This window comes from Monodon monoceros, unplaced genomic scaffold (genome assembly GCF_005190385.1).
Source record: "Monodon monoceros isolate NGI ecotype Baffin Bay Population unplaced genomic scaffold, NGI_Narwhal_1 Super_Scaffold_13, whole genome shotgun sequence".
Lineage (NCBI taxonomy): Eukaryota > Metazoa > Chordata > Mammalia > Artiodactyla > Monodontidae > Monodon > Monodon monoceros.
Genome location: NW_021703769.1, coordinates 50569872 through 50592935, shown reverse-complemented (window position 1 = coordinate 50592935; position 23064 = coordinate 50569872). Strand labels below are relative to the sequence as shown.

Sequence of the window (23064 nt, the reverse complement as noted above, 5' to 3'; positions counted from 1 at the left end):
TGTGTGATGTCTGTCGTCCTTCCATCAGCAGCTTCTTGGTTCATCCAGGTGTGCACCATTTCCCTCATCAGAATTTCTCCACAACCCCCTCAAAACAAGCTCGGACAGCACCACTTTTGACCATGAGGCTTTTTTTTGCCTGGTGTGATTAGCTGGATCCCAGTTCAGAATAACGGTTTTGTGGCAATATTTAAGACTCTGAATCAAACAGTGGAGAGGGCAGAATGATCTGAAAACAATCACAAGTATTGTGAGAACATACCTTGCATTCAGTTTTTTAGTCAACTGAGGCCTAATTAGGAGAATAAGTGTCAAGGATCAGACTGGTCAACTCTCATTTATCAAGTGGCATTTAAAAATTGATGGACTGTTTTATCTCTTATCTGGGTCAGAGTCAGAGGTAAGTTACAGGTACCCCATTTAAAAATATTTTTTAGCCCGGGTGGAAATTCTTGTACAAACCAGTGAAATCCAGAGTGTTAGGTGTCTTCTGAGAAGTCAACACATCATACTCCTAATAACATATCAGTTACTGGGAGTTTGGTTTGATCACATGGGATGTCCCAATAACAAATGTAAAAAGTGGAAATTATTAACTTTTCACAGTCTACTTAAAGGTAATATTATACCAATCCATATAAAATGTAGGAAACTTGCAATTATATAGGCCATTTACCTCATCCTGTACTTTATACTATAGTTGTCATATGTATTATATCTACATATATTACAGACCCCACAATATACTTTTTGCTTTAAACGTTCATGTGTTTTAAAGAAATTGAGAAGAAAAAGAGTATTTTATATTTATATACATATTTTCAGTGCTCCTAGTCCTTTCTGAAGATCTTTAATTTCACCTGGGATCATTTACCTCTAGCCTGAAAACTCCCTTTAGCTTCTCTTATAGTACAGACCTACTGGCAATAAATTCTCTTAGTTTTCATTTATCTGAAATTGTCTATTTCCCCTCCATTCTTGAAGAATATTTTCATTGGATGTAGAATTATGGGTTGACAGATGGGTTGATAGTAATATCATCGCCATTATTCCAGCACTTTAAAGTTGTTCCATTGTCTTCTGACCTCCATTATTTATGATAAGTCAGCAAATTTTACAAGCTTGAACTGAAAGGGACAGTTCTTTAAATCCCCAACTTTCTACAGACAAGAGGCAGGTTGGCAGAGAAAGCTATTCAGTTACAGAAATGAACCATGTTTTATGGGAAAGCATGGATGATTCAGAAGCCAAAGCCAAAAGCCCAAGGGCAGAGCTAAGAGTCATGAAGAACTACTCCCAGGGCCTCTAGACAACACACACTCCCTGCTCCTGGAGCAGAAGGGAGCAGCACGTGTTCTTAGTGTGATTTCAGAAATGCTATAGACCAGTGCTTGCTGTGTGGGGTTATCTATTGTGGTTATCCTGTCCCTTCCTCACCCTTGCATGTTGGGTGAGCAGGGTGAACTCCTTAGTTCACAGTTCTTCAGATCATGAGGAACTATGCCCAAGAAGCCTCGTCTGCAGCTAAATCTGATTTAGTTGACCAGATCCTGGACCTCAAGTCTGGCTGATACCATAAGAGGATGAGACTTTGGGTGGGGGGGTACTACGTTTGTTCCCTTTCTTAATTTTTTCCCCTGAAGTTAATAATTGCCTTTGTACCTACCCAAACTTTCCAAATCTCCACCAGGTCAATCCCATTAGGGAACATATCAGTTCCTTTTTTTTTTTTTCTCTTTTTCATCCCTCCTTGATATACCCATTTTCCTTTCTCTGGGATAGTTGCTCTCTAAGCACCACTGTCATCCTGGGATGTCCCTTTAACTGTCATCCTCGGAATTCCATTTGCCTCTCTCCTGGTTTGGATTCCCTGTCCTGGGTCTCACATCTTCCTCTTTCTTGATTTACATCTTGTTTTGGTGTAGCAAATCCTCCAGTTGTTTCATCTGACTGAAAAGACAGCTCAGTGGCACAGTGTATCAGGATGACAGTGTGACATTGTCAGCATTCCTGTCTCTTTTGTCACAGTGTTCCAGTGAAGGCTGCTCTCTTTGTTTGGGGCACAGCTGCCATTCTGGAATCTCCCTTCACCAGCATACTGCAGATTCCCTTCTCTCTTCTGAGTTTCATCTCTGTTTTCCACAGCCCACATTTCCTACTTTCTTGGTTTATTCCTTCTTTAGTCAGAGAACATCTTCCCCCCAGTGGCTTCCCAAAAATCATGCCTTGGGGGTAAATTTTCTGAGAAATTCCATGTTTGAAAATGTCTTTATTTCACTCTCACACTGGAGTCAGTGTCATAGCTATTGCTTCTTGATGACAAGTTTCCTTCCCTCCTCCTTTCTGCTAACAACCTCTGTCCTGTGGTCACATAGTGGCCATGCGACCAGCCTGGGCTACTTGTGGGACAGTTAATATCCTTCCCTAGGATTGCTCACACTGAGTGGGGCAGAGGAGGAGCTGTAGCCCACTTAGCTGGCATTCCTTGAGGAAGAGACTCCAGTGTGCCTGGCTCCAGGAGTCACCTTGGAGACTGGAGAATGCATCACCACCAGGGAGTGGCAGCACATCCTGGGGCTAAGATGGAAGGCCATCTGCACCACCCTGGGTCCTGAAGCTCTTCCTTCAACTGGAGCATCACAGGAAGGTCCCATGAACTGGGTCCCATGAACCAGGACCAAAGGTCCCATGAATACCTGTTGTGTTCCATGAGCCTCAGTTGGAGATTAATCCTTTGTCAGTTGCTTCATTTTCAAAAATTTTCTCCCATTCTGAGGGTTGTCTTTTCGTCTTGTTTATGGTTTCCTCTGCTGTGCAAAAGCTTTTAAGTTTCATTAGGTCCCATTTGTTTATTTTTGGTTTTATTTCCATTTCTCTAGGAGGTGGGTCAAAAAGGATCTTGCTGTGATTTATGTCATAGAGTGTTCTGCCTATGTTTTCCTCTAAGAGTTTGATAGTGTCTGGCCTTACATTTAGGTCTTTAATCCATTTTGAGTTTATTTTTGTGTATTGTGTTAGGGAGTGTTCTAATTTCATTCTTTTACATGTAGCTGTCCAGTTTTCCCAGCACCACTTATTGAAGAGGCTGTCTTTTCTCTGTTGTATATTCTTGCCTCCTTTATCAAAGATAAGGTGACCATATGTGCATAGGTTTATCTCTGGGCTTTCTATCCTGTTCCACTGATCTATATTTCTGTTTTTGTGACAGTACCATACTGTTTTGATTACTGTAGCTTTGTAGTATAGTCTGAAGTCAAGGAGCCTGATTTCTCCAGCTCCGTTTCTTCTTTCTCAAGATTGCTTTGGCTGTTCGAGGTCTTTTGTGTTTCCATAAAAACTAAAATTTTTTGTTCTAGTTCTGCTGTCACCTACTTTTGAGAGAAATCCACATGACTGCAGAAGCCCTCCTAGATGATCACTCCTGAACATTCTGCAAGCTTTTCTTTTGGATGGTCACTCCTGAACATTCTGCAAGCTTTCCTTTTTAAATTTCAAAACAACAGCTTTTCTGCTGTTGTTTTGAAATTTAATTTTTTTTCAGTCATTATATTTTCTAAAAATCTTTACACACATTCTTTTAAAATTTCCCCTTATATTATGAGCATTTTCCACATTTACCCACTCTCCATGGAAATGTCATTTTTTATTAATTATATTCAAAGGAAGTTTTATTTACCATCATCCAACAAATTTTTGTTTTTGTTTTGTTTGTTTCTGCAATTATAAATGACCTGGCCACTGACATCTTCATGCTTTTTCTGTATTTAGGATTTTCCTCTTAGAATAGATTTCCAATGATGAATTCACTGAGTCAAAGGAAATAACTACTTTTAAAAGACTGACAGACCAATTTATGGAAGGGTTGTGCCAGTTACATGCCCACCAGCTGGGGCATTTCCCCACGTCCTTGACTAACAGCATTCCAAGGTCAAGCTAACTCCACACAGGAGAACAGTATCTCCTTGCTGTGGCTTTGATTTGCATTTCTTTAATCACTGAGGCTGAACATTTCTCAAAAAGTCTATAAGCCAAATTGCTTTCCTCTTCCGAGACTAGTCTGTGTCCTTTGTTCTTTTCATCTTTAGGGGCTCAGGGTTTTTCTGATCAATTTCTTAAGCACTCTGGACAATAATGTTGTCATCATTTGGCCACATTTCTTGCAAATATTTTTCCTATTGTTTGCCATTTTATTTTGAAACCAACTTTGCTTGTATTTTTTTAGTTTATGGGCCACATCTCTTTTCTTTTGTGTTGTGTACTGTGACTTCTAACATTAGAAAACATGCCCCCTTCCAGAGTTGATAGATATCCACGTTTTTTTTTGTTGTTTTGTTTTTTTTAAGGAGAAACTGATAAAACATATTTATGTCTCTGAATCTCTCTGGATTCCAATCCTCCTCACCTGTTTGGCGGCAGGAGTGAGGAAGGGACCTAGCTTCCTGCTCACCCTGCACCCCTACCCCCAGCTCCCTGCTCAGTTGGGGGTCCACAGGCTCCGGGCCAACGGGTGTCCAGGGTACACGGGTGCTCTTTCTCTAGTCACTGGAGTCATCAGGAGCCCAACCTTCCCCGGTGTCCCCACTTTCTGATCACCTCTCGACTTTTGTTGCTTGCTTGATTTCAAGGCACAGCCTTCTTAGAATTGGCTTTTAAAACCAAAGGCAGAGAAAACCGAAAAGGACCTGAGAGTAAGTGGTCGGCCCAAAAGAATCTGAAAGGCCTCTGAGATCCTGGGAATTAACCATCGGGTGCCTGGAGAAATGTGGTTACCCTGACGTTCTGAAACACTTTCCAAAGTTTATGATTAGACATTTTTTATTTAATTCTGTCTTGCCATCTCCTCCACACCGTTCACCTTGATGTTCCCCATAACTGGACAGTGCTGGGCACCCAACGTGCTCAAAAAACACTTGCGGACTGAATGATTCTAGAATCCCTCTTCCCATACTCTGCTCCTCCCTCCCCGAGGGACCCCACTCGCCCAGACACCCCACCGGGAACTCCGGGACACAGGACAGAGGGGTCGCAGAGAAGGGACAGGGGAGGCAGGGGGGCGAGAAAAGGCGGGTCAGCGCCTGGGTGGCAGTCACGAATTCAGGGTGACGCCTCCTCCCCCTCACAGGGCTGATGGAGAAGCAAAGTGAGAACTGGGGTGAGGGGGTCAGGAGAGGAGGACAACGGACGGTGGGAGTGCTCGCGGTGTGTGTGTGGGGGAGGTGGGAGGAATGGGAAGAAGAGGGACAGTGAGGAGGTGAGAGACCCCCCCCCGCACCCCCCCCCCCAGCATCCTGCCCGGCTCGCCCGGCGCTGCTGCCGGCGGCCACTAGAGGGCAGAACTGCGCTGACCAGGAGCTCCCGCGAAGGCCAAGGAAAGAGGGCGGGGGTTGCCTGACACCCAACCCATCCCCGGAGACCGCGACCTCGGCTCCGACTACCCCCCGGGGCGCACCGTAGCACACCCAGGCCACGCTCGCACCCACTGCGCAGGCGGGGAGGCTGAGGCAGGGCTCTGCCTCTTATCCTGCGCTCCCCATCCCAGTTCTGGAGGGGATCTGCCGGTCCTGGTCCCTTCCTCCGGCCAAAATCCGAACCGCCGCCTGGGCGGGCAGTGGCCGCCGAGACCCGACTCCGCCTCTGACGTCAGCCCCATACCCCAAATAACTTCCTCCCGGAGTCGCTTCCGTGGCGGCCGCAAGTCCCGGACACGGCCCGCCGCGCCCAGGGCAGGGTTACCCGGGGACGGTCATCCCGGCCCGGCCTTCCCAGAACCAGCTTCCGCCCCGCCCACCCCGGCCCTCGGGTTCCGGGAAGCCCACCCCCCCGGCCCCGGCCCAGGGTTGGAGGGTGCCGCCCCGGGGACGGGAGGGAGGCAGGGGAAGGGAGGTCATGGCCACCTTGGGGCCGGTTCTGGGACTGCTGGGACCCATTTCCTGGAGGGAGGGCCGGTGAGAGCGCTGGGGTCGACTGGGGACCCCGCTCCGGACTCCTTCCCTTCTCTCCTTTGTTCCATAAGCACAGGTGACCTGGACTTTTCCGTGCCCATCCCCCCTCCCCCCAAAAGTGTAAGCCCCAGTCCTGGACTGTTTCTTTCACTGATGTCCGGTACATAGTAGATGCTCAATAAATATGAATGAACAAATGAATGAATGAAACAGGGAGGGTCTCATGGGCAGACTGTAGTCAGCTTATGTGGGGCCTGTGGTCAGTTGGGGGATGCGGTCAGCCATGGTGGGGGTTGGAACCCCATGCCACAAGCACCTAAATGGGGCAGATGCACCTTGGCCCCCAAACCCCAAGGTGTCTTAGGGTGAGGGGTCTGGCCCCTTGGGGTTCAGGGCCAGGTCATGGAGGAGTCGGGGTTCTGGGGTGCCTCCTTCCTGCTGAGAGGAACTGGGCGGGCCAGGCTGACAGGTCCAGTGGCATAGCCAAGCTGACACTCATCTCCAGCATATAACCCCACTTCATGGAGCCCCGAATGTTGTGCTAGTGTTCACGGAGCTCCTGCCACTGCTGTCCCCTGCCCGGCAGGCACTCCAGCCAGGCCAAGACCATGAGGCAGGTGCCGGCTGTGGCCCTGCTCCTGCTCCTGCTGCTGCTGCGGTTTGGTGAGTCCTAGAGGCTGCAGGGCCCCTCTCTCCTACCTGGAGCTGTAGCTAAGCCCCCCACTCCCTGGCCAGGCCTGGGGCTGCAGCATGGGCCTCTCCTCCCTGCCCCAGGGGGAAGGTTCCAGACATCCCACCTTGGGGAGTGAAGTGGGGAAGGCTGGATCGGGGTGTGGATGCAGGCCCGGGAGGAGCCCAGAGGCAGTAACCATAACCCTGCTTCCCTTGCCTTGGGCAAGCACAGCCAAGCTCTGGGCTTGGCGCTTCTGCTTCCTCTCATCTGGGCCTCTCTCCCTTCTCCAAGGGCTGCATGGGTGCAGGATCTGAACTCGAAACCCCTGGCCTCCAATCCCTGGGCCACTGTTCGCTGGGCCCGGGAGAGGTAGCTGAGCTGCTGCCTGAGCCTGGGATCCTTGGGAGGCTGGTGAGGGCTTAGCAGGGAGCAGGGGGACAGGGGTGCAGGCTCCAGCTCCCACCAGAGAGGGAGGGTATGGGAGGAGCAGGCCCTGAACCTCTGTCCCCTCTCCCAATCATGGGTCAGGGTTAGCAGGTGCCAGCCAGGGGACCCACCTGCAGGCCCCTCCCAGTGGGCGGGCTGCTCTCTGCCAGGGAAACTCTCCCGCATTCCTGGGCCACCTCACTTCCCTGTCCTTAAGTCACCTCCCAGGGCCAGGCCGGGTCACCCCAGGCCGCAACTCAGCCAGGGCTCCAGGCTTTCCACCAGGGGAGGAGGGCACCAGGGCGGCACCTTGGTGGGGAGGCCCCAGCCTCCCTGGGCTCCACAGGGCCTCCCCAGGTCTCGCTGCCCCGCCTACCTCTCCTGGCCTCCTGGTTCAAGAACCACAGCGTTCTTTGAGGGAGCCCATCTCCGCCAGAGTGTGTAACACTGTGATTGCTCCTGGTGGGTAGAAAAACCAAGGTCATTGCCAAAATGGAAACAGCGGCCTGCACTTGGCTCTCAAACAGCTGTGACCAGAGGCCTGAACTCCTTCAACACTGTCCTTGCCCCTCAGCCCTGGCTGTTCCCTCCTAGAGCCTTGGGTCTCTCCTATCCCCACTAGCAACTAGCTACAGGAGCATGAGGGCCCTGGGCCCAGAGGAGGGGCCTGACACCCCCACCAGCTCACCTAGCCCCTATAGGACGCCCACCCTGCAGAGTCCAGGTCTCCACATCACCCCTTCCTGGTCAGCCGTGCTCCCACAGCTGCTCCCATTCTCTCCCTCTTATACATTCCCCGGGCTCAGGCCCCCTGGATGTGGGCTCTGCCTTCACAGAGCTCCTGAGCCCATAGGTGAGATGAGACAACAATTCTACCCCCAGGGCAAGGTAAGCAGAGCTCTGTGAGGGCAGGCAGGAGGACAGAAAGCTCAGAAGAGGGAGCCAGGCTTCCCAGACAGTGCAAGCAAGGAGGGCTGCCTGGAGGAGGAGGCATTTCAGTTAGGCCTGATCTGGATTAGGACCATATAGAATCTGGATTTGTAGACACCAGGAGGAAAGGGGTGCTGTGGGCAAACATTCAGAGGCCAGAAGGCTCAATCCGAATGAGAAGCAGAGTTGCATTAGGCTGGGGTGAGGAAGACTGCAGAGCTCTAACGGGGTAGGGGGTGGGTGTGCTGCCAGGCAGGGTGTGAGTGCCCTTGATCCTGGGAGCAGGCAGTGGAGGATCCATCTGCATATATGGGAGGGGGGATGGCTGTGGGGAGAATCTGGACAAGGCTCTGGAAAAGTCCCACAGGGAGGGAACAAGCCTGAAAGCACGTTAATGCCGGCGAGGACAAGGTGAATGGGAGCATCTTGCCAGCAGAAGCATCAGCCTTAGAAAGAGCATGGGGTCTGGTGTTATCAATCTAATTAAATCATATTATACTAAGATGAGGGGCTGGAGGGAACTGCCCTCCTGGGGGCATTTGCATTTTAAAAAGGCACCTCATTAACACAAATCAATGTCCAGGCAGAATTCCTGCTCCCCCCCACCCTGCGCTGGCCTGGGCTGACTACTTCCACCCTCACATTTCTGCTTGGCACCTCTATTTTGAAGAGTGGCCAGTCCTGCCTGTGCCTCCTCAGGCCCCTCCTCCTCCTCTTGCTCCAAGCACAGCTCCCCCCCACAACCGCTTCTTCATCCAGCACCCGCAGCATTGGGGAGTGCACCCCTTAGACTGCAAGAATGGGGGTCCTGTAAAAATCCCCAGGGTCCTTGGGCACCCCATAGAGAGGCGTGGCTCAGCCTGGTCGTTTCCTGCCCCCAGGGCCCCTCAGCTGCCTGGAACTGGTTACCAAGAGGGGCTGGTGTATAGGGGGAATACTGAGGGCTGAGGTGGGGAGAGGCTGTCCTGAGCCCCCCACCCCAGCTCTGATCAGATCTGCCCCCAGTGAACCAGATATGTGAGTGGGGCTCTCTCTACAGGGCGGGTATTTCTGGAGTGTTGCTGGCACTGGGCTGGGGACTGTCGGCCTGGCTGGGGTTTCCGGGCGGGGGGGGGGGGGGGGGGGTCCTGTCAAAGCCAAGTAGCAGGCCCTGTGCCTATGTCCAGAGACATGGGGGCAATGGATCCTGGGGAGATGGAGGCCATTACCGAACGGTTCCACCCTCACACCTCCCCTGTCCCTCCCATGGGCAGGGGTGCCATGGCCCAGCAGGGTGCCCTGGGCTCCAACTGCAAGCATGGAATGTCTGAGAGAGGGGTTGGCTCTTGGGAATCTGGAATCTTGGGAGGACTGACCCACGACCACTGGCTGGCCTTTCTCTACTCCCCCGAGACCCGAGTATCTGGGCTGCCGCCCCAAGACTCCAGCCAGACATGGAGCCCCGCTCCCTCTATCTCGTCCTTCATCCCAGCCCTGGGCTGGTGGAGAGGGATGGGGAGGGAAATCCCACAGCACCAGGGCCGAAGGCTGGATGCTCCGCAGAGCTTCCAACCAGGACGAGTGTGGGGTGTGGAGGGAAGGCCCTGTGGGGACAAGAAGGAGTCCTCCTGCCCCAAACAGGAGAGTCAGCCCTGACAGGGTCCCCTCACTGGCATCTCCTGATTGTTTCCCCCTGTGGCAAGGGGCTTGTCTGCCCTTGCAGGTGAGCTCTGGCCCACAGGCCTGGCCTGTACACATCTTGGGGGCCAGACCTGTGGGGAACTGAAGGCCGCTGGCCTCTCCTGCCAGGTCCCCCTGTGGGCCGTCCTGCTGAGTCCTCAGGAGGTTGCGTGTGGAGCAGATGAGGGGCTACGCTGACCAGCAGTGGTGGGTGGGGCGGGGAGGAGCAGACCTCAGCTTCAGCTAAGTTGGCTGATCACCCTCTTTTTTCTCATTTCCAGGGACTCAGGAGGCTGAGGCATTAATTGGTAAGCATCCAAGTCCCCTGGGTCGGGGGATAGGAGTGGGCTTGTCTGAGAGCTGCAAGACTAATCAGAAACCCACACCCTCACACACCCCCGGAATGAGACCCAGAATGAATGGGCCGGGCACAAGGAATCCCACAGTGCAGGAAAGTTGTGGAGCCCAGGCAGGAGTGGAGGGGGAAGGTCTGACACACAGTGCAGGTGGCACAAGAGGGCCATCAAGGCAGGAAGCATGGAGAAGGGGGGCAGGGAAAGCAACAGAAAAAAAGGTAAAGACAGAGTTGGAAGACCACTCACCTACCCTGCGTGGGACCCTCCCAACACCCACTGACCTTCCAGGAGCCCATTTGTCAGGCTCTGTGATAAGACCTTTACCCGTGTTATCTCACTCCCCGCCCCAGGTAGGTCTGATGTCACCATTTCACAGGTGAAGGGAGTGGGGCCTATGGTGGTGGGGGACTTTCCCAGAGCTGGGAAGGGTCTGCCTGTGTCAGAGGCTGACCTGATGCCCAGGCCTCTGACTTGCCTAAGGTCCCCAAGCAGGTCAGGGGCAGGGAGGCCGGGAAGTGAACAGAATGTGAAAGTGTGGGTTTGGGGGTATGGAATCAGAGCCGATGGAACTGGCCCCCAGTGAGCGCACCCCTGGCTGTGTTCCCCTAGCCTGCGGAAGCCCAAGGATGCTGAACCGGATGGTGGGCGGGCAGGACACCTTGGAGGGCGAGTGGCCGTGGCAGGTCAGCATTCAGCGAAATGGAAGCCACTTCTGCGGGGGCAGCCTCATCACAGAGCGCTGGGTCCTCACCGCAGCGCACTGCTTCTCCAAGTGAGTTGGCTGAGCCCCGACGCTCCCCCTCCCCGCCGCCTCGCCAGCACAGCCAGCCTCCCTCCCCACCAGGGGCGCAGACAATGCAGACAGAACAACACCTCCCACACCTCCCCAACCCCGCAAAACGCCCAGCTTCAGCACCGCGGACAGCGCCGACCCGCTGCAGTGTGGGGCGCTCAGGCTGACCACCTATGGGGGGCGGGTTCGGTCTGCATTATCTGAGCTTTCCCTACCAGAGCTCCCTTTAGGTCCAACCTCGGGGCCAGCTTCCAGCAGCAACCCCTGCTTCCCGGCTCTTGCTCCCCCCAGCCCAGCTGGGAGGGGTACACTCCCCTACTGCTGGTCTCACCAGTGAGGTGTTTTGCCAGACCTGGGGCTGCCGATGCTGGCAGGCTCCTCCCATGCCCTGGCCCTCTTTCCCATCCCCCTCCCACACCTCAAATCCAAGACACTCCCTTTCTGGCTGGGACTCTGGGTACAGGTGGACTAGAGCAGAATGGCCTTAAGGTCACCTATGCCGTCCCTAACCAAAGGGCCAAGTCACCCAATCCCTACTACCATACTATGACCCACCTGGTCCTAGACCTTCAGGGTTTCCCAAGCATCTTGGCTCTTGCCTCACCACAGCTCTGCAATTCTTTTAAAACCTCACATTTTAAGTTCAGATATTCGGGCTCAGAGGGAGTAGGCGGCTTGCCTAAGGCTAGGCCCAACCCCCAGATGCACCCCGGTGGGTGATCATCTCCTTCAACCCTCACAGCAAGCCTTTCAGGTGGGGACTGTTAGTGTCCCCATTTTACAGACAGGGAAGCTGAGTCACAGAGAACTTGCTGGGTGACTTGCCCACGGTCGCCAGGCTGGCCGGGGTATAGCTGGGAATTAAAGTCAGGAATTAAAGCTGCTTCAGCTTCTACCCCCTTACCCACCTCATCCTGATGTATGTCCCACTGGAGATTACTTTTTTGAAGACAATGTACAGAGAGATGTTGGCACCATGGGGAGCCCAACTCCTCCCTCTTTCCCATCTCCATTTAACTTCCACCAACTCCACCTGTGAAGCCCTTGTGGGGCTGCCTCACACCAGCTCTCTGCTCTCCCACCAGCACCTCTGAAACAGCCCTGTGCCAGGTCCTGCTGGGGGTGCGGCAACTGGTGAAGCCAGGGCCGCACGCCATGTACACCCGGGTGAAGCGGGTCAAGAGTAACCCCCTGTACCAAGGCATGGCCTCTAGTGCCGATGTGGCTCTGGTGGAGCTGGAGGCACCTGTGACCTTCACCAATTACATCCTCCCTGTGTGTGTGCCTGACCCCTCAGTCATCTTTGAGACGGGCATGAACTGCTGGGTCACCGGCTGGGGCAACCCCAGCGAACAAGGTAATGGGGCAGGGCCAGGAGAGAATGCGGGACATGCCTAGAGAAGGCAGCGTGGGGGCCACTCTGAACCAACAATCTTTTTCTGTTGATATTGGTGCACATGATCTCTACTCAAATGGGTGGAGTAGGTATGGGAAAGGGGCAGTAGACTCAGGAAGAGGAGGCATGGGGAAGTGGAGAGTGGGGAATAGAAAGAGCTCAGGCTGGTGGGTAGGAGGAGGGAAGAAGGAATTCTGTCTCACAAAGCCCCCAGCCAGAAGAGAAGGTCTAAACGCAAGCAAGAAATGGGGAGGGACAGAGTTGTGGTTCTCAAGAACCCAGGGCCCCAGAGTCCTTAGTAAGACTGTCCACTGAGTCGCAGGCTGTGTCTCCCCTCCCTAGACCACCTGCCCAACCCCCGGATCCTGCAGAAACTCGCTGTGCCTATCATTGACACGCCCAAGTGCAACCTGCTCTACAGCAAGGATTCTGAGCCTGGCTTCCAGCCGAAAACCATCAAGGACGACATGCTGTGTGCTGGCTTCGCCGAGGGCAAGAAGGACGCCTGCAAGGTAGGGACCAGGGTGGGCCGTGCCAAGGCTGAGCCCTGCTCCCCAGACCCCAGTCAAGGTGGAAGCCAGCCCACCTGGGACAAGGGATAAGGCCCCAGGAGGCGGGCCCATGGGGTCAGGACAGGGCTGTGCATTTGACCAGCTGGGAAAGCAGATTCCTGGACCCCACCCGGGGGAGTCAGGCAGCAGGTCTGCAGTGGGACCCAGGAAACTGCATTTTCAACACACTCTCCTGAGATGAATCAGGGTGGATAGTCTGGGGATGTTAGAGAAATGGGCACCCCAGGTCAGAGAGGAAGGACTGGGTGGTGAGGTGGGGGTGGGGGGGTGGGTCCTGGGCAGGGAAGAACAGATAAAGGGAGGCAGACAGGCATGTGTGCACCCATGTAGCTGCAAAGCCTGCCTCTTGGGCCTCCGTGGACTCTAACGGTACCTCTTCTTCACCTGCAGGGAGACTCGGGGGGCCCCCTGGTGTGCCTTGTGGGTCAGTCATGGCTGCAGGCTGGGGTGACCAGCTGGGGTGAGGGCTGCGCCCGCCGGAACCGCCCAGGTGTCTATATCCGGGTCACCTCCCACCATAACTGGATCCATCGGACCATCCCAGAACTGCAGTTCCAGCGGCCTAGCTCGGGTGGCCAGAAGCGGGACCACCGGGGCCAGCAGCCCCTCGGTCGGAACTTTGCACCCTGCCTGGCAGCCCATGCCATCCTCCTGGTCCTCATGGCCCTGCTCACCTTCCTCTGATCTGCGCTCAGGCCAGTGGGCCTGTGGCGCCCCGGAGCCTATGGTGTACATTTGTAAATAGCTCTCCAATTCTCCCTACTCTCTAACACCCACTTATTTTTATTTATGTTCACTCTCCAATAAAACCCTAACCTCAGTGCCGGCTGCCTGGGTGTAGACCCTCGGGGAAGGATGGGGCCGGTGCTGGGCAGGGGGTGTGGCGGATGAGGCTCCCCAGTGGAAGGAGCTATAGCAGGCACACTGGAGGCTAGACATCACTGAGTCCTGTGACACCTGTGGCCTGACCCCCTCACAGGGGCTTCCCTGACCCACCCCCCCCACCTCAGCATCCTTGCCAACGTGGTCGTCACCATGAGTGTTGCCAAGGGGTGCCCTGTGCTGGGCACTGGGGGCAGCAACAGACACTGGCAGGGGGCCCGGCAGAGGGTCCTGAAGGAGGGGGGCTCTGCGGGGCGTGGGGGAGCACAGCCCCCACTGCCTATGTCTGAATCACCCTGAACTTCTCTTGGCTGTCACACAGAGGAGGCAAGGCCCAGGCCACTCGGGGCCGTGGAGGTTGGCAGGACAGGCCCCCCACCGAGACAGGCCAAGGCTTCAGCAGCTCCCTGGGCCAGGACCCCCTCCTTCTTCCTTCTGCAAAGTTTGGGGTTCAGGCCATCCTTGCAGCAGTCTTTAATGGTTTCTGCGAGGATCCCTGGGGAATTCAGGAATGAGCTGCAATCCTGCACAGAGAGCCTGGTGTTTGGCCCTGCCCCCAGGGGCGCCACCCCAGCTCTGCTGCCCCCTCTCGTCCCTTGTCCTGTCAGTAGCTCCACGCCATCCCCCTCCCAGTCCTCCCGTGACGACCTGTGGCCACCAGGAATCCAGCAGAAATAGGTCTCAGAGCCCAGGCCCCAGCTCGCGCTGGCCCTGCCTGTCCTGGCCGCGATGGTGCGGCTGCCCACGGAGGTGGCCCCGGGTTCTCAGCCTGGCCCAGCATGTCCACGGCAGGCCTTCTGCAGTCGGACGGCCAGCTCCCCAGTGTGGGCTGATTCCTGAAAGGCACCCAGCCTCCTGCCGTGCTCAGTGACCATGAACAGACGAAGAGGCCTGAGAGGGCAGGGCCTCGCACACCACACACGCACACCCATGCTCACATGCTAGTACATGCACACACTTGCACACCCACACACAGAAAAACATGCACACGTACGTGAGCACGTGCACAGGCCCAGCTGGCCCGGCAGGTGCTGGGAGAATGCAGGCCTGGGTATTTTTGGAACGTATCAATAAGCACTTAGCAGGCACCTGCTGTGGACCGGCCCCGGGAATGGAGTGGGGAACACACACTGAATTCGCCTCTGCTCTGCTTTGCCTGGGCATGTTCCTGCCAGGCAGGGAGCACTGCTTGGTGGCCCTCCAGGGACTGAGCCATCTGAGGGCTTTTTCTCCAGAGCAGAGATGGATTCTGAGTCCCGGCGGGGAAGGTGGGGGCACGGGGCAGCAGGTGCACTGAGGCCTGATGGGGGGACGACCGGGCTGTGGGTGTCCTGAGAGTGGTCCCAGGGACAAGTTCTGGGTCATCTTGGCTGGGAGCAGGGGCTGGCCTGGGTCCTGCAGCTTTGGAGAGAGGCGACCCTGCTGTGGGGAATAGAAAGAGCTTCAGGTCCTGCAGTGATGGGGGTCAGAGGAGGTTAGGTGGCCCATCTGCCACGTCTGTGGTGAGAGGCCAGGATGGAGCCCAGGTGAGGGCCAGGCCCCCCTTGGAGGAGGACTTGCCACCCTGCCCCTGCCTCCTCTTCCTGCTGTCTTAGCTTTCTGAGTGCCCTGGGGTCCCCCATCACCCCACCATCCTCCTGCTTCTGCTACAGGGCAGGGGTCTGGTCAGGGTCCTGTGGGCCTAACAGGGAGGAGGGGCGAAGATGTCAGGGCAGCCCAGTGCTCCTTAGTGACGCCCCACCCAGCCAGGATAGGAGAGCGAGGCTAGGGTCCTGAGTGGGTCCCAGGCGGTGGCCAGTGTGCGACCCTAGGGCACAGATCCCCCACGCCCTGGCCTCCCTAAACCCAGGGTGGACACTCAACGAGACAGCTGCAGGAGGGGAAGGGACACACTCGTGCAGAGACTAGGGGTTTAAAGGGAAGCAGGTTTTATTCACACTGTTCACAGTGCGCTCAGTGCTGTGAAGGGGAAGGAGAGAAGTGCCCCCAGCTGTCACGGGTCCCCTCTCCCACCTGGGTGGGGCGCCACTCAGACACAACTTTCCATGCTGCCCCCAAGCAGCGCCTCAGGGCCACCGCCTGGTGGGTGGGGGCCCCACCAGGGCCCCGCCGGCTGCAGGGAGAAGGCTTTGGAGTGATAGCCGGCTGGCACAGACCACTAAGCCGTGGCGGGCGGAGGGAGAGGGGCTCAGCCCAGGGCAGGGCCCACCTTGCAGCAACCAGAGCAGCCAGCAGGTGAAGCCACAGGAGGGGGCCACAACCGAGCCTGGAAATCCATGTGCACACACACCATACTGCACGCTTAGGATCAGCCTGTGGGAGCTCCAAGAAGGAAAACCACTGGGCCAGGACTCCAGGACCCCTGACCCCTTCTGGACTCAAGGATCAGGGGTCAGCCATGGTCCTGATGCCAACACCTGGAGCAGGCAGGGGTGCAAATCAAAGCCCCCCGCCACCAAACCAGAGACACCGTCCCGACCCAGGAACTGTACACCAGCGTCCTGATTTGCAGTTTGTCTCAGGGAAGCACGGCTCAGTCCAAAGGTGCCAGAGTGGCACTGCCTCTGCTCACAGATGCCAGCCCTGGAAACACGACAGACACTCCAAGAAGGCTGAGAGTTTGGGTTGCAGAAGACTCCGGCATCTCGGGGTCAAAGACATCCTACCCAACCTCTGGGAGCCAGAGCTCTCCAGGGAACACGTGGAATGGGAATTTCCTCAAAGCCTTGGCGTCCCGGGAGTTTCTGAAGAGCCACCACCAGGGGGAGCCAGAGTGGCTGTAGGGGGGGTGCGGGCCCAAGGAATTTCAGAGAAATTTCTCTGAAGCTGGTGCTTCTGGCCAGGGAAAGAGACAAGACAGGTGCACACGCTTGATGCAACGAGGCATCCGTACTTTTAAAAAAGTCTCTTGAAGATGATCTCCTTGGCCCAAGGGATGGGGTCATGATACCATCAAGAGATGATGGGTGAGGGCCGGGGGCTGGTCCAGCCGAGGGGGGGAGACAGGCCTGTGCTGCTCTAACCTGCCAGCCCCAGGCTGGACAGTGACACAGGCGGCAGGCCCGGGGCTGCCGCGAGCCCAAGGCGGCGCTTCCGCAGTAGTGGCTCTTCCGTGCATTTTAAGACACTAACAGTTGTTCTGCTCATTCATAAATACACAATTTTATTTGCTATTTTCAGGGGAAACTTAGGCATTAAACTGTAAGCTGATAAAATACGGATACCTAAAAAAGTACAAAAGTATAAATATCCCCTTACAATAAATTTTAGTGAATTAAGTCTTAATATCTTTAAATTAAAAAAAAAAACCCACAAGCCTATCTATTACGTCAAGGTCACAAATCAAACAACGCTAAATGGCCAGCAGCGCCCCACTGGTACACCCCGAGGCCAAGGAGGGGCTGCCCAGCCCCCGCGCGCTCCACCGGGAGGACAGGTCACCAGGGCCAAGTGTGTCCTACAGAAAGATTGCTATAAACAGATGAAGCCAAACATTTAACAACATACAACAGACCTTACAAAAGGAGGAGGTAAGTCCTAGGTGCTGGAGAACTTGGTTCATCAGGTAATATTGGCAAAGGAGAAGAGGGCACAGGCAAGAAGCCTCTGGAAGCGTCTGGAACCAGACAGCGGTCGGTAGGCACAGCTCCCCTGGAAGCTGGAGGTCAGGAGGCAGAGCCGCCTGCCCGGCCAGGCCCCCCAGATGGACAGGACCCACGACCAGCTGAGGAAGGTCTGCTCTCAAAGCATGCGGACAGCGGTTTTCAAAGGAATCCCGGTAGCTCCGTCACGTCAGGGGGCAGGGCCCGTGCAGCCTGTGTCCCCACCGCCCCAGAAACGTCAGAGAGAACTGCATAGTTACACGAGAGAGCCGGCTAGAGAGAGATGTTTGTGATGTGCTGTAAACACCCAATATCCAATGTGACCTGGAGTTTCAGCTCCAGAAGCCGGGTGGACAGGCTTCCCGCCCCGACCTCCATCCCAGGCGAGACCAAGGCACTGATGGGCGCCAGCTCCCCCTGAGCCCCAAGGTGGGTCAGACGAGGCAAAACTTGTACCTCCCTTTACATGACTTAACAGATCAGCCCAAAAGGCAGCAGCACTTTTAGGCATTTCTAAGAAGTGAAAGCACTGGGTTGTCTATCCACAATTGGAAAGAAAGGATGCAAAGGTCTCTCGCCTGGAAACTACAAATGGAGAAGCCTTGACTGTGCCAGGCCGGATCAGGCCAGTGGAGCCCAGCTCTGAAGGAGGACCGGGAAGTAGTGAACACGCGGAGGCTGGGAGAAACCACCAACCGGTCATGTCTGGGAGGCACAGCAGACCCCCTGCCCTGAGGAAGAGGGCCTGGTGCATGCCAGGGTGACCAGCAAGCACCCAGAGCCCAGGGCTGTGGTGCTGCGGCCACTTCCTACCAGCAAGGCCCAGGCTCTGTTACAGACTGTTTATGTAGCACCAAGAACGCTGTCCTTTAAATGATCTTCGGTGATTAAAGGGTCAGTCAGGAGCGCCCTGCCTCAGGCCCGAGCGGCACTTGTGAAAACCAAGCGGAGGGCCCTACAGAGACGCCCGCCCAGGCAGCATGCCGCCTCTGAGTGGCGACGCCCGGCCTCGGACAGCTGGTCCTGTCTCTCACCACCCACCTCAGAGGCAAAAAAAGGATTCACACCCAGATCTCTAGAGAAATTGTCAAAAGCAGGTTTCTTCTCACGGCCAAGCTTCCTCGACATGGCAGATCATTGCATCTTGGGAAAAGGTAAAACGTCTCTTCAGTTGTCAACACTGTGTTCCTCACATCCTTGAACCCCGTTCTTGCAAAATCTGAAAATGCCAAATGCAGACAATGAGGACTCGGGCCCTGAATGGAAAGGCAGCCTGCAGCCGGGAGCTTCACGGCCCTGAGGCCAAGTGCCCTGCTTGGGGGTGGAGCCCACCGCAGGCCAGGGTCCGAGAACGGGGACCCCGTTGTGCAGGCCTAGCTTGCCCACCTCCAGGCCGCACACAAGGGGCAGGCCTCCCAGCTCTCCACCTCTCCACCCGAGCCTGACATCACCATGCCTAGGAAGTAGTGAACCTGTGGAGGCTGCGAGAAACCACCGAGCAACCACGCCTGGGAGGCAGCAGCAGGACCTGTCCTCAACCCGGCGCCTCCCGGGCCTCCTGAGGCATGCGGCAGGGCTCCGGGGAGATGACTCCTCATTGAGGCCCCAAGGACTTCTGGGCAGCATCTCGCTCGATGGCCTCCTGAGGATGGGAGGCTCCCTGCTCCCAAGGGTGCCAAAGCCCACCTGGCGGTTTAACTGCCCACCGACTCCTGATTTTCTCTCCAGCCCAGCTTGATCCCGGGCAGAAGACACATGTGTGCAACCAGGGCCCCCTGGGCCGCCAGCCCAACCTGCCCCTCTTCTTTCTTCCATGCCCCATCATAAACCACGTCCCTTCCACCCGGCAGCCACACACCCAGAAACCTGGGCCCCTGGGATTGCTGTCACCCCCACATCCATACGTGCCAACTTGCTCCCCACACTGCCTGGCTGGGGTCACATCTTCTGTAAATGGACCACCCTCCTTGAGGGTGCCAGCCGCCTCCTTGCTACAGCCAGACAGGACTCTCTGGGACACACACCTGACCCCACTGGGGGACCCTGCCAGCCCTCGGCCGCCATGCTTGAGACTCTCCCTCCCACTCCTCCTCAGCACCTCGGAGCCAGAGCAGCGCCCCCACCCGGCCTTCCTCGTCACTGGAACCATCCATGCCTCCCATCTTCCCCCAAATCAAGCTGCGAGCTCCTCAAGGCCACAACCCCATGGGAGCCAGGGGAGACTTTGGAGCTGGCAAAGTGTGCTGTTTCGACACGTCAAGCGTGGCTACTGAGCATCAAGTAACCAGGACAGAAAGGCCACGCGTCCCGGCCAAGCCCAACCATGCCCAGGCCAGCGCTGTAAGATGACCCTCCCTGCGATCCCACTGGCAGCGAGAGTGGCCTCCCGGGGGCATTTTCCACTTGAATTTCAGAGCTAAGAGAGATACGGCCCCGAGGACACTGTGTGTTGCTGAGCCCTGGACCCGGTGCAACGCGGGGACATGCCTGGAAGGGGCCCGCCCTGCTCGTGCCAGGCCCAGCTCACACGGATGCCCAGCCAAAGTGAGGCCCTGCAGGCACAGGCAGACTTCTCAGGCTCATGGCCAGTGGCCACCGGCCCTGACTCCTGCTCACTGTCAGGGCGGCTGTCCAGAACCACACGGCCCATCTCTCACATCCCCCGAGGGCTTGTTCAAATGACTCAAGAGAAGCCCAAGCTCTCCAGGCTGTCCCCTGACGCCCCCCCATCCCTGTGGTTCCCCAGGCCTGTCCCTCTCTCTCTGACAGCTCCGAGGCCGTCCAGGAAGCACACCCTCTTGCCCGCTGCCCATTCCCCTAGGTGCACCTTCCACTGTGCTGGGGGAACAGCACCCCAGGCTGAAGACCCCTCCTCAGGCCAGACAAGGACAAGCCCCTAAGCCCGCTCACTGGGAAAGCCCAGGAGGCCCCTGTCGGAGGGACATGGTCTGAGGACGTGACTTGGGGTGAGGGTGGGTCCCCACTCAGCCCTAGAGGACCCTCTGGCCCCCATGGTGCTAGTCCCAGCCCCAAGAAGGTCTGCCACCCTATCATCGTGGCTGTTTGCAGGGAAAGCTGGAGTTTGGGGGGCCATGAAGCCGAGAGCTGCTCACTCAGTGGGAGCCCAGCAGAGCAGACGGCGTCCGAGTTCACAGGCCTCAGTGGTGGAAAGGACAAGGCCCACGTAACTACCACGCGGCCTGGGAGCGAGGTGACAGCACAGGAGGGGCCGCCCTGCCAGAGCCAGAGCCCCAGTGACTATCTCCTAACAAGGACAGAAGACCCCTCCTGGGACCTGTGACGGTCACGGCCTGTCTGCCCTGGAAGGAGCTCTCACTTGGGCTGCCGCCCACAAGGAGGCCTGAGCTGGGCCACAGGGACTGAGCAGGCTGTGCATGGCACATGGCACCCCCGCCCCCCGCCCCAACCCAGCGGGCCCAGGGGCCAGGGCCACTCCAAGGCTGCCCTGCCATCAGCTCACCTCGCCCCTCCCACAGCCCAGACCCTGGCAGTCAGGGCCACTGAAGCGGCTCCTGCCAGCAGATGTGAAGTCTGTAACTGGGGGTGGGGGGTGGGCAGTGCTGCTGAAAGAAGCCCCTCCTCCCTCCTGGAGGTTGGCTCCTCTGTCCCTGCCCCCCCACCCCACCCCGTGTCCCTGGCTCCTACCACAGTTGACCATCAGGCCAGGCCAAAGTCAAGCTGAGCCCCTAAGGTGCAGTCACTCCAAACCGAGACGGGCCACAAATGCAAACTACCACCTGATTTCAAAGACTTAGAGAAGAGCAAAGTAAAATATGTCAGTGATTTTTTAGGTTGAAATGACAATATTATGCATGTAATGGGCTAACAGTATCAGCATCAATTTCACGCATCTTTTTACTTTCTTAACGTGGCTGCTAGAAAGTTTAAAACAACAGATGGAGCTCGTGCTGCACATGCCCTGGACGGCAGTGGTCCAGACTAGGGCCCAGCAAACCTTTCCTTAAAGGGCTAGGTAGTAAATACTTCAGGATTTCCGAGTCAAGAGGTAAAGCTGAGGATATTATGCACTCATTTAATCACCAGAAAAATAACCACTAAAAACGCAAAAGCCATTCTTGGTCTGCGTTCCCAGACCAGACTCACAGCCAGATGTTGGCCTCTCAGCACGTGGCCGGCCACAGGCTCTTCCCAAGCTCCTCACCTGCAGGGCTTGGCGGGGAACCCCTGCATGACACCTGTGCCCTGCCCTCTCTGGGCCTCAATCTCCCCTGTGCAACGCGAGGGAGCAGACGAGGCGCTCCCTGCTGATGGGATCCTGGCTGAGCCACAGGTTTTCGACAACAAGAAGGGCCAGGAGGCAGCAGGGACTTGAGGAGCAGCGAGGGGCTGAGGGGGCGTCCACGGAGCCTCCCATGACAGGGCAAACAGAAGGAGGGTCCCCACAGACTCCTCTCCACCAGCACCCCTAGTCTGAGGCATGAGGGAGTAGGGCTGCCACAGGCTTTGGTGTCAGGATCAGGGCCCACTCTCTGTGGCACAAGTTCCGACTCCTTGGCCCTGAGCCCGTGGGTAGACTGGTGACGGTGGGGAGACTGGCGGGCTGGGGGCTGCGTGTCCCTAGGGGGCGCAGGCCCGCATCCCTGCTGCTGGCACCCATAGCAAGGAGGCCCTTCCCAAGCCTGACACACACAGCGCGGAGGTGCCTCAGCCAAGGTCCCAACCCCACCCACACGGGCATCCTCAAGGGGACAGACAGCCCCGCCCCGAGACAGACTGGCTCCAGTGCAGATCTATGCGCTGGCATCTACCATGGAAGGTTCTCTGTCAACTACAGGCATGAGACAGACGCAGCGAAGGAGGGGCTGGGATCAAGGAGACTAAGGTAGGTGGTCAGTTTCAAGGGCGCAGGCTCACCATGACATTTACACTTAATCTGAGTCATTCCCTTCGTGACCCGTGTCCTCGTCGTCACTCTGGCTCGGCACCGGCAGGCGGCAGGGAGGAGAAGAAGAGAGGGACCGTCAGTGCAGGGCGAGGCGGGAGGCAGCAGAGGGAAGCCCACCCAGACAGGCCAGGTCTCCACGGGACAGCAGAGAGCACGGCGCTCAGGAATGGACCTAAAGTTGTGCTGTGCGGCGAACTACAGGCCAGCCTCGTCCAGATCACACTGTGGGGGGAAGCACGACGTCCCTGGGCCCCAGCACTCCCGAAGTTCCAGAGTTTTCCTTCCCTCTGTGTTGTGAAAAACTGAACCTTGCCCAAACAGAGGTCTGGCCTTTGCCCTCGGCTCCTGGGAGGTCATGACCTCCAGGACACACCAGTCTGACCATGTGATGGGGGGGGTCAGTTGGCTGGGGGACTGGAGACTGCAATCAGGCACATGGGTGATCAACTGTTGATCAATGGATCAATCATGCCTACATGACTGAGCCCAGTAATATCTCTGCACACGGAGGCTGGTGGGGCACCCCTGGTGGGCGGTGCTCTGTGCATGGTGCCACGCATCCTGACTGCACAAGGAGCACCTCTGCGACAGGAGCTCCACGTCTGGCATACTTCCTGGCCTCTGCCCACACACCCTCCCCTGGCAAGTTTGAAATCCCCCCTCTTTCTGTACTTCCTGTAATAAACTGTAACTTTGAGCAGAACAGCCAGCAGTGAGTTCTGAGTCCTCCCAGCAGATCATGGAGTAGTAGAGTGGTTTGGGAAGCCCCTGAAGTTGGGGCTGCTCTCAGTGGACCGGTCCCCTCGCTGAGTTGCCCGACCCCTACCCGCTCTCTCCTGTCACTTCCACCTCAAGACACGTGTGTGTGTGTGTGTGTGTGTGTGTGTGTGTGTGTGTGTGTGTGTG

General features: G+C 56.4%; 2 protein-coding genes across 2 annotated transcripts in view; one reads left to right on the top strand and one right to left on the bottom strand.

Annotated features, from left to right (window-relative positions):
• Positions 1-6550: 6550 nt before the first annotated feature.
• Positions 6551-13558, top strand: LOC114894471 (serine protease 27-like). Its single transcript, XM_029221185.1, has 6 exons — positions 6551-6605; positions 9912-9938; positions 10596-10758; positions 11865-12136; positions 12518-12687; positions 13138-13558. The coding sequence occupies exons 1-6, from the start codon at positions 6551-6553 to the stop codon at positions 13429-13431; spliced, it is 981 nt and encodes a 326-aa protein (XP_029077018.1). The 3' UTR covers positions 13432-13558.
• Positions 13559-18062: 4504 nt separating this feature from the next.
• The window catches only part of KCTD5 (potassium channel tetramerization domain containing 5), a 26554-nt gene continuing 21552 nt past the window's right edge, over positions 18063-23064 (bottom strand). The window contains exon 6 of the mRNA XM_029222007.1: positions 18063-18450. Coding sequence (XP_029077840.1) covers positions 18421-18450 — 30 coding nt within the window. The 3' untranslated portion in view covers positions 18063-18420. The remainder of the gene's footprint in view (positions 18451-23064) is intronic.